Raw genomic sequence first — 16,664 nt, 5'->3', positions numbered from 1 at the left:
CATTATACTCCAACAATTATCTGAGCTTAACTGTAAAGGTGGGCCAGTTTCTTTGGTCACCGTTGTTTAGATTTGAGATTGAAATCAAAGACTCCTGTGCTTGGCTTCAGGAAATTCTTCTGTTATTTATTTGACTCTTTTGCTTTATTTTTCCTCATTCCATCCTCCTAGAACTCTTATTAGACAGATACTAGAGGTTGGCCTCTTCAGACTTTCTATCCCTTTGACCCTTTGTCTTGGGTCTTGGGAGAATCCCTAAGCTCAGTTGACCAGCTCTCTGACACACCCTATCTTTGCAGTTTTTACGTTTTGAAAAGAATTTACCTTCTAGGGTTTCTAGTTGATGTTTTCAATGAAATGTGTATTTGAAATAATTATAGATTCACATGCAATTGTAAGAAACAATACACGGAGATCCAGTGTATCCTTTACCCAGTTTTCCATCATGGTGATCTCTTGTTGAAACTACAGTAACAGCATCACAACCAGGATACTGATGCCGATACAGTCAAGATACAGAACAGGGTCACAAAAGGGTCCTTCATGGTGCCTCTTTATTACCACAACCACTCTTGCCCCAATCCCTTCATTAACCTCTGGCAACCACTCTTCTGTCCTCCATTTCCATAATTTTCTCATTTCAAAAATGATGTAAAACGGAACCATAATTTGGGAACAGGAATGTTTGGGAATGTCTTCCTCTTGGAAAAGTGAATTAACTCTAAGGACCAGTTAGTAACCAGGATTAAGAAATCACTCTGTTTTCTATTACAGAGTATCCAACCACATTGGCCAACAGAGTTTGTTAAATACTCTGTGGTAGGATTAAATCATGGTATTGATAAATAGAAATATGCCAATTACAATGTATACATAAAGATGCTCCATTAATATCAGCATTATAGATGCCAGAGAGTTAAATGTAAACTTTCCCCCATCATACTTCCTGAGAAGGAATTAGAGTTGAGAGATTAAAATTTAAACAAAAATCCAAAATTTTTGAATCCAAAATAATTGACTGAAAAATCTCTTTTTCTTTTATTTTTAAACATGTGAAGAAATGAAGTTCAAGATTCTTCCTCCCCAGCTGTCTAACTCACTTCTAGCTAGAGGTTGTAATCAATGTCTGGCTAGCATATGTTGATTTTTAAATCAATAGAAATATTATTAACTTTTTTATGTTCAAATATTTTTTTCTCCAGTTTGTTAATAATTGTTATTTAATATTGGTGTTAAAATTTTTATTTTTATGTGGTCAGAATAATTTTTTATCTTTAATTTCTGACCTTAGTTTTGTGATTATTATTGTCTAATTGATTTGTAATAAAGCTCAATAAAACTTGAAAAAAAATGGAGATGCGTTCCCAACCCTCGCCCCAGTCAGCCCCCCACTCCCCCAAGTCCGCATTGCAGGGTGACTCTAGTTGTTGGGCCTGCTCTGTGGACCACATGCTGTGCTTCCACCTCCGGCTCCTTCATAGCTGCCCCAGCTCAGGGCCAGGGCCACATGGCGAGTGAGGCCAGCCTGGCGAAGGCGGCGTTGCCCGGGTACCCTGGGTCATCCTAGGTGTGGGAGGGGGTCCTCAGAAGCAGGGCCCCGCAGTTCCCCAGGTGCGGTGGGGACCGCGGGCGCTAGCTGGTGGGTCGGGCAAGGAGGGCCACCATCTTCAGGGTAGAGGTCGTGCAGCAAGGCACGGCTCTGGAGGAGCGAGAGGTGGCGGGGATCGGGGAGGAGTTGGGGCTGCTGGTGGAGGACATCATACAAGTGGTGGAGGTGGTGGCGGAGGAGTGGGAGCAGGTGCTGGCAGAGGAGCGGGAGGAGAAGCCCCAGGAGCAGGGGCTGGAAATGCCGGGGCCGCGACCCATGATTGCCTGGCCCCCGCTGGAGGCGCTGGAGGCCCTGCAGTTAGAGCTGAGCACTCTGAATGCCCGAGCCAGCAGGGCCTACACTTGGCTCAAGCACAAGATCGGTCAGAGGCAGAAGCCTCACTTGGATTGCAGAAGGGCCATCACCCAGGGCATCCCTGGCTTCTGGGCCAGAGCCGTTATGAACCACCCCCAGATGTTGGCCATAATCTATGACCAAGATGAAGACATGCTTAGCTACATGATCCATTTGGAGGTGCAGGAACTGGGCCATCCCAGGCACCGCTGCAAGTTGATGGTTTTTTTTTGGAACAACCCCTACTTCTGGAACAATGCGATCATTAAGGAGTAACGCCTTAGCATCGCTGGATATAGGGCGTCTCGTTACACTCCAGTCCAGTGGTTCTGGGATTATGAACTGGGAGCCCCCAGTCGCAGGCAGGACACCACCAGCCTTAACTTCCTCAACTGGTTGTCTGACCACAACTGCCCAGAGTCTAACAGGATTGCTGAGATCATGAGCGAAGACCTGTGGCCCAATCCCCTGCACTACTACCCCAGGGAGGAAGGCTCCACTGGGACAGACCCGGAGATGAAGGCACTGAGGGAGCATCAGAGTTTGGCCAAATAGCACAAGAGGCAGGAGGCGTCTACAGATGCGGGAGATGGGTGGATGTATGTACCTATGCGGTTCTCGTGCCCAGGGGAGAAACGAGGAAAGGATGGCCAGTGAAGGTTCCAAAGAGCGGGACCCCACGTGCCAGGAATGACGCCCAGAGAGACATAAGCTAACAAGTGAAAAAAAAAAAAAAAAGGAACCATATACCATGTAACCTTTGGGATTGGTGCTTCTCACTCAGCATGGTTCTTCGAAGATTCATCCAGGTTGTTGTGTATATCTGTAGTTTATTGATAAGTAGTATTCCATGGTATGGATGTGACACAGTTTGTCTAACCATTCACCCATTAGAGAACATCTGGGTTGTTTCTAGTTCTTGGATATTACAGGTAAAGCACCTAAAAACATTGTTGTATAGGTTTTTGTGTGAGCATTGTCTTCATTTTGGGGGGATAAACATCCAGGAATGCAGTTGCCAGGTTGTATAATAGTACATGTTTATTTTTTTAAGAAACTGGGAAATTGTTTTTCAGAGAAGCTCTACCATTTGACATCTAACAATGTATGAATGATCCAGTTTCTCTACATACTTGCCAATGTATGGTATTGTCACTGTTTTTTTGTATTAGACATTGTGATAGGTATATTGTAATATCTTATTAATTTGCATTTCTCTAAGGCTAGTGATGTGGGGTATCTTTTAATGTGCTCATTTGCCATCCATCTATCCTCTCCAGTGAAATGCCTTTTCATGTCTTTTTCTCATTTTCTAATTTTTAACTATTGAGTGTTGAGAGATCTTTATATATTCTAGCTACTTGTGCTTTGATGATTATGTTGTTTGTGAATATTTTCTCCCATTTTGTAACATGTCTTTTCATCCTCTTTAACCGGGTCTTTTCCAGAGTAAAATTTTAAAATTTTGATAAAATCCAATTTATTAACTTTTCCTTTTAGGGTCATGTTTTTTGGTATCAATCTTAGAACTCTTTGCCTTATCTTAGATTCTAAAGATATTCTCTGTTTTTTTTTTCCTAAAAGCTTTATAGTTTTATAAAAGTTATATATTCTGAGTTTCATTTTGAGAGATCCAATTTGAGTTAATGTTGTATAAGGTATCAGACATAGGTCAAGGGGTCTTTTTGTTTGTTTTTTGTTTTGTTTGCCTATGGTCATCCAGTTACTCCAGCACCATGTGTTGAAATGCCTGTCTTTCTTCCACTGAGTTGCTTTGCACTTTTGTCAAGAGTCATTTGGGCATATTTGTGTGGGTTTATTTCTGAGCTCTCTGTCTGTTCCATTGATCTATGTGTCTGTCCCTCTCCCAGTGCAGCAGAGTCTTGATTATTATAGCTACAAAAAGTTGTGAAATGGGGTAGACTGATTGCTCCCACTTTAGTGGGAGCAGTAAGTTCTTTTTCAAACTTATATGAACTTTTCTAGTTCTTTTGCCTTTCCATACAAGTTTTATCATTATCTTGTCAATATCTACAAAAAATATCTTGCTGGGGTTTTGGTAGGGATTGTGTTAGACCTGTACATCAGTTGGGAGAACTGACATCTTTACTATGTTCAGTCTTCACAAACACAATATCTCTCTTCATCTTTTTAGATCTTCTTTGATTTCTTTCATCAGCACTATGAAGCTTTCACTCTGCAAGTCCTATACATGTTTGGTTAGATTTATACCTAAGTATTTCATTTTATTTAAGCAATGATAAAAGGCATTGTATTTCTTTCTTTCTTTCTTCGTTGCTGTGCGCAGGCTTTCTCTAGTTGCCGCGAAGCGGGGGCTACTCTTCATTGTGGAACATGGGCTCTAGGCACGCGGGCTTCAGTAGTTGTGACATGCGGACTCAGTAGTTGTGGCTCTCGGGTTCTAGAATGCAGGCTCGGTAGTTGTGGCGCACGGGCTTAGTTGCTCCACAGCATGTGGTATATTTCCGGACCAGGGGTCAAACCCGTGTCCCCTGCATTGGCAGGCAGATTCTTAACCAGTGGGCCACCAGCAAAGTCCCAGGCATTATATTTTTAATTTTGATGTTCATGTGTTCATTGTTAACATAAAGAAGTATAACTGCTTTTGCATGTTAATCTTATATCCTGCAGCCTTTCTGAACTTGCTTATTAGTTCTAGGAGTAGATTCTTTAAGATTTTATACTTGATAATGTCATCTACAAATAAGGGCAGTTTTATTTCTTCTTTTTGATTCTTATGCCTTTTATTTCCTTTTCTTGTTTTGTTGCCATGGCTAGAACTTCCAACCTAGGGCAGACATCTTTACCTTGTTCCTGACTTTAGGGGAAAGCATTCAGACTTTCACCATTAAGTATAATGTTACTTGTAGGCTTTTTTTGTAAATACTCTTCAGCAAGTTGGTGATGTTCCCTTCTAGTCATAGTTTGAGAGTTTTTTTTTCTTTTTTAAATGAATGGGTATTGAATTTTGTCACTGCCTTTTCCTTGTTGAGTGACACGATTATGTGATTTTTCTTCTTTAAATTGTTAATATGGTAGGTTATATTGGTTGATTTCTGAATATTGATCCAGTACTGAATCTGACCAAGCCCCACTTGGTCATGGTGTTTCCTTTTTTATATATATATTACTGAAACCTGTTTGCTAATATTTTGTTAAGGGTTTTTGTGTCTGTGTTCATGAGGATTCTTGGTCTGTACTTTTCTTTTTCTTTCTCTCTCTTGCTCTTTTTTTTTTTTTTTTTGGACTGTCTTTGTACTATCAGGGTAATCCTAGCTTCAGTAAATGAATTGGGAAGTGTTCCCTCCTCTTTTATGTTCTGGAAGTGATTGTATTGAATTGGTGTTAATTCTTTAAACTATTAGTAAAATCTTCCAGTAAAACCATATCTCTTTGGCGGGGAGATTTTTTAAAAATTACAAACTAAGTTTCTTGGAAAGTTACAGGGTTGTTCAAATTATCCTTTTCATATTGGGGTGAGTTGTAGTAGTTTGTGTGTTCTGAGGAAGTGGTCCATTTCATCTAATTTATCAAGTATATTTGTGTAGAGTTGTTTGTAATATACCCTTATTACACTTTTGATGTTGGTAGCATCTGTGGGTATATTCTTTGTTTCTTTCCTGATATTGGTAATTTGTGTCTTCTTTTTTTTTTGCTTAGTCATTCTTAACTGGAAGTTTATCGGTTTTATTTATCTTTTCACAAAATTAGCTCTTTGTTACACTTATTTTCTCTAGTGTTTTTCTGTTTTCAATTTCACTGTTTTCTGCTCTTTATTATTTCCTTCCTTCCTTTTGCTTTGGGCTTATTTAGCTCTTCTTTTTCTAGGATCTTGAAGTGGGTGCTTTGGTTATTGATTTGAGACTTTTCTTCTTTTCTGATGTAAACAATGGTGCCATAAATCTCCCTCTTAGCAATAGTGTAGCCATGTCTCACAGATTTTGGTATGTTGTATTTTCCTTTTCATTCAGTTCAATGTTTCGTTTTGTTTTTCCCTTGAGACTTCCTCTTAGACTTGTGGATTTTTTAAAAGTGTGTTGTTTTGTTTCCAGCTGCTTGGAGATTTTTCTATTTTCCGTCCATCCTCAGTTACTAGTTGGATTCCATTGTGGTTGCAGAACACATTCTGTAGGAGTTCAGTTCTCTTAAATTCATTGAGGTCAGGGTCTAATCTATCTTGGAATATGTTCTGTGGGCCCTTGAGAATAACGTGTATTCTGTTGTTGAGTAGAATGTTCTAAAAATGTTTATGAGAACCTGTTGGTTGATGGTGTTGAGTTCTTCCTCATCCTTTCTAATTTTCTGTCTGGCTGTTCTATCGAGTGTTGAGAGAAGATGTTGAAGTCTGGTAGGGCGGTGGCGGCCTCCCCATCCCCGGGCTCTGTCCTGCCTCTCGGCCTCTGAATGAAGCCTGCCGCTGCCCACGCCCAGCCTGGGCGCCCCTGCCCTGCTCCTCTGGCACTGCTCTCCCCTCGGCAGCAGCTTCCCCACCCAGGCCCTGCTTCCTCCTGCAGCCTCATCCCATCTGCTCGCTGCCTTCCCGCAGTTCCTTGGACATCTCATCTGCCAGTCTTGTTTCCAGGGCTGTTACAGTTTTATTCATTTTCTTCTCTTTTCCCTGTTATTTCTAGGGATTTGGGCCCTGAGTAGAGGTAGACCAAGGGCTCGGTTTTCCTTTGTGGTCCAAGCTCCTTAGTATTTTTATTGTGATGGTGCTAAGTGCTGTCACTGGTTGCTGTTAGTTACCAGATGCTGCACCAGACGTGTATACTCATCTGTGCATCTCATCCTCAGAATGGTTCTGCAAGTTGGATATTATCATGGCCACTTTTCACCAGGGGAAAGTGACAACCAGAGAAGTTGCCTGCCATGTCCAGGTCCACACAGCTGCTGAGGCAGAGCCAGGATGTGAACTCAGGCCTGCTGACCTGAAGCCCGGGTTGTCCCTTTGTGGCTGCGGGTCTCTGATGCTGGACACAGTGGTGGCCGGATGAGGACATCTGCCACCAAGCCCTGTGAGCAGGAACAGAAGCAGGAAGGAAGGGTCCATGGTGTGCACGTGTATTCTTTTCCTTGTTTGCATTCACATTCCTTCCAAAGATATTTCAGCCTTGCTCTCTCTCTCAGCCTCAAATGTACTAAGCTGTGTGCTCTGTCCTTCCTCCGATAATGGGGCAACGTGGGAGGTGGAGGGAAAGGATGGTGGGCCTCACCCCGTCCTCTCTCCTCACTTAACCTCTCTTTACTCTCTCACTCTGTTAACCTTTTTTTTTTTTTTTCAGCCCTATGTTTGATTTTCCCCTTCTCGCTCCCTGTAATGCTCCTTCCCTCTTTCCCCATCTGCTTCTGGTCAGCATTGGTGGTGGGTGGGCTCAGACTTGCCTGCACCTACCAGCCTTCAGCTCATCACCATCATCATCATCATCATCATCTCCTTCATCTCACCCGCCAGGTGAGCTCCATAGACAGGGTCCTCCCTGCCAGTGCCTTGAGAGGCCCCTGGGTGTGAGCCCGGCCGCTGCATCACGTCCTCCTGGCTTCATGGCCCCTCCCAGCACCCTGTGAGACAGGCTTTCTGGGCAGCCAGCTGTCCACCCCACCCCGGCCTGAGCAGAACTTGCTCTGTCAGGGAACCTGCAAGGCAGGCAGTGAAGCCCTCATCCCTTTAACTCTAAAGGGCATCAGTCTTTTGGGGAGTTGCTCCCCTGAACTGATGCTTAACAAGATTCAGACACTTCCCTGGGTCAGGACGGTGTCACCTGGAGCACAGCCTGTCCTGCGTCCAGCTCGGAGAAGCACCCCTGGCCCAAGGGACAGATCCCAAGGCTGCTAGGGAGCAGGGCCGTGGGCGGCTGCCAGGAACCCCTCCCGGGCCTGGCAGATGCCCTGAAACTGAAAAACTCTCTGCTCAGGCTGCATGAAGGACGTGCATCTTTTCAGTCTGTTGACTCTGTTTCTGGGAAGGAAAAGTGAAACAGCAGCAGGCAAATTCCTGTTGGTGTTTTTGTTCTCTGTTTTGACTGGGGAACTGAATCGTGCCTTTCTTTTCGCAAACATGAGACTGTTAAGTACATAACAGCTAAATTAATCCTTGCCCATAAATTACTTAATTATGTTAATTCAGACTCACAGAATTCAGTCTCATTAGTGTTTCCATTAAGCAGTTTAGGCTTATGAGTGTTTTAAGAGGACAGTTTAAGCTACAGTTTAATCTTCAAAGGCTCCAAGTGCATTTTCCACTGCAGGAGGATTCTAAATGCCTTGGGAGATTTGGGGGGATTTAGTGACTGTGGGCAGCTATAGCCCCACATTCTCATCAAAGACCCCCCCCCGCCTGCTGGGTCTGGGACCCCGAGGCTAAGAGGAGCCTTGGGAAGGAGGAGATGGACAAGCGTGGCCACAGCTCCTGCACCCTGTGTCCCTCTGGTGGCCACGCCCCCGCCACGCTGCCCTGCAGCCCTCCGCCCCAAGGACAGGTGAGCCGGTTCTAGGCTGCGTGTTGGGGTTCCTGAGGTTGTCCTCACAGACACTGAGTGGGAAGCAGCTCTGCTTCTGGGGGCGTGTGAGAAAGGCCGGGGAGAGCACAGGGAGCAAGTCCAAGCCTATGTGACAAGCCGGTGGCCTCTGTTCTGGGTGCTGTGACTGTCTTATCGCCACCGTGTTCTGGTCTCTGTCAAAGGCCAGCTCAGGGCATGTGCTCACGTCCTTGTCACAGGTGCACATCCGCTAGGGCTCCTCGTGTTCCCACTTGCAGGATGGATACTCGGGTCCCCATCATGCTCTTCTGTCCCCTGTCCCAAGCTGCCAGCTCTCACTGGATCGCCTTGTTCTCTGGCCCCTGCTCCCTGGTGGAGAGACCACGAAAGTCAGTCTGGGTTTCAAATCTCTAGAGCATTGCTGAGGTTCTTCCACTTTTTTATAGTTCTCTGAAAAATCAGCAGAACCTGATTATAAAAGAGTGACCTGTTTTAAAATAGAGTCTTCATTACTGTTTAGGTATGACAAGGCCCACAGATCAGGAGACAATGGCCATTGAACAGAGTTTGTTACTCACAGTTCCCAAGAGGATGGGTTATGCCTGGCGTGGAGGACACACGGAAAAGCACCAGGGTCGGTCAGGAGGCAGAGGGAGCGAGGGGACCTGTGGGCTTCAGCCTTTATTGTGGTTTCTGCAGGAAGGAATGGGCGAGGTGGGGTGAGCAGGCTTAGGATGGGCTAGTTTGAATCATTTCAGGGCTCAGGGCTTACGGGCTGCCCCTGCTTGTATGGTACCTGGCCCTGGGGTGATTAGGGCAGGTGGAGAGTAACCCCAAGTGTAAAAGCCCCATAAAGGGGGGGTTCTTGGGGGGTGTGAGCTCTGGATTGGTTGGTTTTCATAGGAAAGATGTGCTCCTGGGGGAGTTCTGGACCATCTCCAGGAACTGGCCAGCCCTGGAGCATGGAGGTGTCAGTCCCTGCAGGGTCAGCAAGGCCCCAAGATGTCAAAGCATCAGAATACAGAAAATAAGAGACCTGGTTCAAGACCTACCTAGGAGGGGCCCAGGGCTCCGTGGCAGGACAGGCCCGTGAGTTCACTGGGGCACCGCTGGCTCTAGCTGTGTTTCCACTACAGAGGGAGATTGGGAACCTAGCAGGAGGCCAGGGGAAACTTGGCTTGGCTGTCAGCCGCGGGTCTCCAGGCACTTCGTGTGACAATGGCAAGTGCAGATGTGGCTCACAACCCGGCCGACCATGGCCCCCCCGGGTCCTAGGAGGAGGCTGTCACATGTGGGTGTATTTAGAGATCTGAGAGCCCTGTTTGTCTTAGGCCATAATGAGAGTTAACAGAAACCTTTTAGGTTTTTAGCATTTCTAAACAACTGTTGCAACCTCACTTGGCCCAGAATGGCTGTTGGTAGAACAGAATGTACTGTAGTTTTAGTGGGGGGAGAAAAAAAAACCAAAAACCAATTCTCTGTGGATTTATGAAAATAAACTCAGAATTAATGAGCAAAATTTGTTGGGGAGGCCTATTTGTCACACTCAGGAAGCTACAATCTCATTTTACTTGCCTCTATTGCTCTAGCATTGCCATTCGTTTGCTGAAGGCAAAATACATTACTTCTAAATAAACAAAAGTGGGCCCCGTGCCCGGCTCCCCTGCCTTCCTGCAAACATTAATAACTGGCTGATAGCTGACTTCTTGTGTGTGTGTGTGTGTGTGTGTGTGTGTGTGTATGTGTGTGTGTCTGTTCTTCCTGTTACCTTTTTTGGGGCTTACCAACAGAAATGTATTTTCTCTTGGTTATGGAGGCTGTGAGTCCAAGATCAAGGTGTCGGAAGATCTGGTTTCTTCCGAGGCCTCTCTCTAGACCAGCACACACGGCTGCTTTTCGCTGTGTCTTCTCGTGGTCATCCCTTAGTCTGTGTTGTCTGTGTCAGAATTTCCTCTTCTTAAAAGGACACCAGTCATGTTGGATGGGTGCCCACCCATGTGACCTCATTTCAGCTTAATTACCCCTTTAAAGACCCCGTCTCCAAATCCAGCACACTCTGATCTTACTGTTTACTGTTCAAAAATTGTTTATTTATTTATTTTATATCGAAATACAGTTGATTTACATTGTTGTGTTAGTTTCAGCTGTACAGCACAGTGATTCAGTTTTATATATATTTTATATATAAATATTCTTTTTCAGATTCTTTTCCCATATAGGTTATTACAGGGTATTGAGTAGAGTTCCCTGTGCTATACAGTAGGTCCTTGTTGGTTATCTCTTTTATATTTAGTAGTGTGTGTATGTTAATCCCAAACTCCTAATTTATCCCCCACCCTTTTCCCCTTTGGGAAAAGACAAATATCATATGATGTCGCCTATATGCGGAATCTAAAAAAAAAATACAAATAAACTTATTTACAAAACAGAAAGAGACTCACAGACATAGAAGACAAATCCATTGCCTTTGAACATGGAACTTCTTCAGGACTTTTTCAGGGGAAATGCTGTGTCTCGGGCTGCTTCACATGGTCGTCTGCATGTCCATGGGTTTGCCTTGCCTTATACAAGCCTGTGGTTTGCAAAGTCCCACCATAAATTGGAGCAGGAAAAGGGAGGAAGGACAGGTCACTATGAAAAAAAAAGTGTTTTGGTTTTTTTTTAAATAAATTTATTTATTTATATTTATTTTTGGCTGCGTTGGGTCTTCGTTGCTGCACGCAGGCTGTCTCTAGTTACAGCAAGCAGGGGCTTCTCTTTGTTGTGGTGCGCGGGCTTCTCATTGCGGTGGCTTCTCTTGTTGTGGAACACAGGCTCGAGGCGCGTGGGCTTCAGTAGTTGTGGCACACGGGCTCAGTAGTTGTGGCTCGCGGGCTGTAGAGCACAGGTTCAGTAGTTGTGGCGCACGGGCTTAGTTGCTCCGTGGCATGTGGGATCTTCCCGGACCAGGGCTCGAACCTGTGTGCCCTGCATTGGCAGGCAGATTCTTAACCACTGCGCCACCAGGGAAGTCCCAGTTAGTTTTTTTAACTTCATCAAGAGACTTGTAAAATCATTGCTTTCATCAGGTTCTCCTGGGGCCTTGAAACTATCGTTGGGTACAGGCCAGTTTATGGAAAGTTTATTGTTTCCTGCCAGGCAAGCTGTGTGATTCTTCCCTGGGGGGCTGAGCCCTGGCAGCACTAGGAGTTGTCCACCCAAACGCAAACCTGTCGGACCCTGCAAAGCCCCCTCCTCCTCCTCCTCACACTCCTCCCACCTGGTGCCACAGACTGGCCCTTGGAGTGGACGGCTCAGGCCTGCTCATCCTACCCTGGGAGCCCTGAACCCAGCCCACTGCTGAGTCGTGAGCACGCTAACAACCATGAGTGGATCTGCCATCCAAATGATTTGTCCACATTATTTTTGTACCTGACAGTTTATGGGAAATGGGTCTTTATTTTTTCATTGGGGAAATGACTGTTTTCTTCAGTTTGGCGTTTCCAGAGAGCCATTCACATTTAAAGCTAATATTGGAACAGCAGGTTTCCACTGAAAATATTTACCTTTTCCTTGTTGGCAACTTGTCAGTGTTGGGGAAAATAGATGCTTCATTAAAATCTAAATACATTATGCTTTCTTTCTCACACGTCAGTCACTCTTCCTCCAAGATGAGGAGCATTGTGAGAAGTGTTGGGAAAGCATTCTGGTCTTATGTTTTTACTTATTTTAGATGTCATTTGGCATCTTGTTCTTGTTCAAAAAGAGGCATCCCAACACCTATCACTGGCATGGAGAAGCCCTAGGATAGCAGGTTAAATGTCACCCCTAGGACATCAGAATTGATTGTGGCTACAGTGTGACCGGCGGGGTCTCTTGCCCTGGAAAATCCATTGCCAAATAGAAGGGCATAAAGAAAGCAGCTGCCATTTCTCAAAAAGCACAGGGCCCCAGGGCCTTAACAAATATTTAATCCTCCCGACTACCCTGGCAGGTAAGTTTTGTGGAAAACAAGGGCTCGGACAGTTTGAGACCCTGGGCCAAGGTCACATGCAGCCGAGATGAGATTCCACCCCAGGACTGTCTGACCCCTGCTCTCTTCCCCCAGCTGTGAGCTGCTCTTTATTTTGCCTGGGGCCCTGCCTTTGCCACACCACGTGGCCAACATCCTGTACTGGTTATGGCCCCTCCTTGGGGTTCGTGGCTCCAAGAGCCTCTGGGCCCAGTGTCTCTGACGCAGCCAAAGAGACGAAGGCCCTGGGCACACAGACTAGCAACTGGGAAGGATGGTACTTGGGGCTACTCTGACTCTCCTCGTCTACCCAGAAATCTGAGAAAGGAGAAAGTGCGATGAGCTGATGCAGCAGAAGTGGCACCACCCCACGACAGATGCCCACAAACCCAGAAAAGATTTGGCCCTCGTAATAACCCCCTTGATCTTCAAAGGGAAATTGGCTCCCACTCTCTTGAAATTAAGAACCTCTGTTTATCAAAAGACACCATAACAAGTGAGAAGACAAGGCATCAACTGGGAGAAGATGTTTACAACATACATAACCAAGAAAGGATGAATTCCCAGTACAAGCAAAGCTAAGCAGTGTATTATGCATACAGTTGTATTAAAACACCCGTGTTTAAAGGCAATGGAAAGACTAGTCCAGAATTCTGAGCAGTTTCCTCCGTGAGGGGCAGGGCCTGGGTTGAGGCCACAGTGGCTCAAGTTCATATTTTCCCTAGATGGATGTTCACGTGTGTCTGTTATTTTATTAGGCTTTATAACTAACACGTTTGTGCCAGGCAATCCTTCATACATGTCAAATAGTAAATGTTTTAAAAATAAAGGTAAAAAGTAGTTATTAACAACCCCCGGAGGTAGGTTTCACTATCCCCGTTTTTACAGATGGGGTCAGACTAGCTGCTGACACACACTGGGTACTTACCACACTCCAGGCACTTTATATGAACCGTCTTTTTTAGTGTTTATGGCACCTCTATAGATACAATAATTTTCATCATCACAGTTTATAGAAAACAGAAGCTTAGTGAGACAAGGTAGCTCTTGTAGTCACTAGCTGGTCACGACTGGTGGTCAAAGCAGGGCTTCCCCCGTGGCCTGCCCCATGTCCCTCCCGTGGGTGAGGGGGTGACAAGGCATCTACCCCCACTTGTCCTGTGCCGCCATCTCCGTGTCTGAACGATGGTGGCATCCCCACGCTGTCCTACTGCCAGGCACCTGAGGTTCTGAATCACTCGGGCGGTCATAGACCGGGAGGCCCAAATCACAGACAGTTACGTCCCACAGTTCTGGAGGCTAGAAGTCCAAGATCAAGGTGCTGGCCCACTGGTTCCCCGTGAGGCCCACGTGGTGGCTGGCAGACGACCACCATCCGTGTCCTCACGCGATGGAGGGAACAGGAAGCCAGGGAAGGGTGCTAATCCTGCCCTGGGGCCACCCTCCTGACCTCACCTAAACCTAGTTACCTCCTAAAGTCCCACCTCCAGATGCCCTCACATCGGGGGTTAGGGCTCCAGCATGTGAATCTGGAGGGACACAAGCGTTCAGTCCATGGTAGGCAGGGACGAGGGGAAGGGAAATAGATGGAGAGCCGGCAGGTAAAGCGGACGGTGTTGAAGTCTATCTCTGCTGCTCCCTTTTAAGGCTGTCCAGCTATAAGGAGCTGGTTCTCTGATGACCTCAGCCCCTTCCTCGGTCAGCACCCATGTGGCTGTGAGTACTCTTGTTGAGTTTTTGATGTCACCCGGGCCTAATCTCACTCTTCTTTTGCCGTGAATGTCTCTGACATTGTGTTTGAGTACAGTTTCGAGGTTCTAAGAGCAGGAGTTTCCAGTAGCTTGGTGTCCCAGCTAAGCATAGGGCCCGGATGCTGTGCCCAGCGCCCCGGACAGCTGTGCGGGGACCACGGTCCACACGGGGACCAGTGGCCATGCGGGGACCAACATCCGCACGGAACCTCACCCACCCACCCACCTTCCATGCGACTGTCACGGGCCTGTGCTTCCAGGCATCCGCATGCTGGACGGAGACGTGACCGACGTGGTGGAGGCCAAGTCCCTGGGCATCAGACCCAACTACATCGACATTTACAGCGCGAGCTGGGGGCCGGACGACGACGGGAAGACGGTGGACGGGCCTGGCCGACTGGCCAGACAGGCCTTCGAGTACGGCATTAAAAAGGTGTGAGTAACCCAGAGCTGCGAGGGAGCCTCAGGGATGGGGGGAATAGTGAAAATATTTAACAGTGAGACATCAGAAGGAATAAAGCCAAAAAAGATAACATTAAAAACACTCTCAATCTGACAAACCCAAAGATGATCTTCCAAATGCTCTTTTAACACTTCTATGCATATAGAAGGAACTGGGTTCACTCACCTTTTTAAGAAACAAATATGGGACCATCTTCATGCTGTTTCGCAGTATGTTTTATTAAACAACCAACATGTCATATAGGTAAGAAGAAATCTTGTCACGTAGGTAACAGTAAATAAACTTGAGGGACTTCCTTGGCGGTCCAGTGGTTAAGACTCCGTGCTTCCACTGCAGGGGGCGTGGGTTCCATCCCTGGTCGGGGAACTAGATCCCACATGCCGTGCAGTGTGGCCCCCCAAAAAAAAATTTAAAAAAATAAATAAATTTGAGCAGCATACACACAGAATTAGAGTGACAGGGGAGAGCCCCAAAGCAGGACAGCGATGGTGCCAGGACCAGAGCGAAGGAGAAGTCATTTGGGGGCTCAGGGAAGCGGCCGTCCACCAACGAGAGCAGAAGGACGTCACCTCAGTACAGAGGAGCTGTTCCGGAAAGTACCAGCTGGTCACTCACCAGCCCCCTGGCTCTGAGCCTGGGAGCCTGACTGCCCCCAGCTGAGGGGTGTATGCAGGTAGGTGGTGGGGATCCTAGACTAACCACCTGGCCTGTTACCTGGGACAGTGCAGGTGGAAGGGGTGTCTGGGCCTCGGCCCACCTGCTCACAGGAACCCCGAGCCGTGGAGCGGTCTGCGTCCATCACGGGGAGTGTGCTCAGCCAGCACCCCCGAAGCAGCAGGTCTTGGCCGTGTTCTCTCCCTTCCAGCTCGCAGCCCAGTGTGTTTAGGATGTCTGGGGTGGACCCCACTGGGGGCTACACTGAGCAAACATCTGAGCATGGGCCCTCCACCCACCGGCTGAGGGGGAGCAGAGGAGGCTGGCAGGCTCCTCTCAGGAGGTCCAGCCCAGTCACTCTGTGGTCATCAGTTGTGGGTCCTTGTGAGTCAGGAAAGCCTGGGTAGGGGTGTGTCCTGGAGATGACCCAGCTCTTACAAGCAGGGTGGCAAGGCAGATTTCTGGGCGAGGACAGCTTCTTGGAGCAGACACAGAGCTGTGGTCAGCGTCCGGGTGGCCCTGGGAGGTCCGGCGATGCTGGCAGGGTTGGGTCAGGAGGTCCAGGCATCCCCAAGGCAGGGTTTATACCTCTGACTTCTACAGGAAACAGGACGGGGGGCCAGGTCAAGCCCATTTTATTATCTATATTTTTTTAAACATTTTTAAAAAGTTCTTACCTTATTGTAAACCATGCATGATTAAAATGTGGTTAATAAATAGTTAACAAATCAAATAGTACCAGAGGATTATAGTGAAAGCAGCCCTTATTGCCCTCTGCCCATCCCCCCGTGGTGCCCCACAGAGGAGCAATCCTGAATTCTGAGCAACACCGGCTTCATCCAGCTCTCAGGGGAGTGTGGAAGGTGCGGAGAGGACCATGTGGTTCCCCGCCATTCTTGTCACAGTTTCTTGAAATACTGAAGTCATTTCATTTTTTTTTTTAGTCATTCTGAATAAAATATGCCACATAGGGAGCCTTAAATCGCAGCTGTCTGAAGTTGTCACTGAAAATCCTCCTAGAGATTTGATGATCTCAGACCGAACCACATTCTCCCATCTGTTTTTCCTCCTTGACGCCCTGTAGTTTGTCACCTATATCCTTTTTCTGTAAAATCTGACTTCATCTTTGGTAGATCGTGTGGGTTGGTGGTAGGAGACATCAGACTCTGTACTTTGGCATAAAGATGTGTCTGATGTTGGTCCTCATGTGGCTTGTCACCCAGAAGGGGAGAGTCAGTGTCACTGTGGCTGAAAGCACTGGCTTTGTCCAGATGCCGGGCATGTGCTAGCCCTCTGAGTCCGTGGATGAGGTCTCCGCTTCCCAGGCAAGATGCTCAAATACGTTCCGATGGGGTTGAGGTGGTGG

The 16,664-nt window shown here is 46.8% G+C and overlaps 2 protein-coding genes across 7 annotated transcripts in view; both read left to right on the top strand.

Moving 5' to 3' along the window:
* The window catches only part of PCSK6 (proprotein convertase subtilisin/kexin type 6), a 195,764-nt gene that overhangs the window by 98,274 nt on the left and 80,826 nt on the right, over positions 1 to 16,664 (top strand). For all 6 annotated transcript variants that reach the window (XR_009699485.1, XM_061181688.1, XM_061181686.1 and 3 more), the window contains exon 7: positions 14,442 to 14,614. Coding sequence is in view for 5 of the 6 variants with exons in the window: in XM_061181688.1 (XP_061037671.1) it covers positions 14,442 to 14,614 (173 nt within the window). In the remaining variant the exon portion in view is untranslated. The remainder of the gene's footprint in view (positions 1 to 14,441; positions 14,615 to 16,664) is intronic.
* Positions 1,508 to 12,653, top strand: LOC133085742 (testis-specific Y-encoded protein 1-like). Its single transcript, XM_061182934.1, is given in 7 exon segments — positions 1,508 to 1,548; positions 1,654 to 2,464; positions 7,318 to 7,415; positions 8,286 to 8,439; positions 8,718 to 8,828; positions 9,139 to 9,158; positions 12,527 to 12,653. Coding segments are annotated over 7 exon segments (1,362 nt in total).

The sequence above is a fragment of the Eubalaena glacialis genome, chromosome 2, assembly GCF_028564815.1.
Source record: "Eubalaena glacialis isolate mEubGla1 chromosome 2, mEubGla1.1.hap2.+ XY, whole genome shotgun sequence".
Classification (NCBI taxonomy): Eukaryota; Metazoa; Chordata; class Mammalia; order Artiodactyla; family Balaenidae; genus Eubalaena; species Eubalaena glacialis.
Note: the sequence above shows the minus strand (reverse complement) of the source record. Positions and strands in the feature narration are given on the sequence as shown.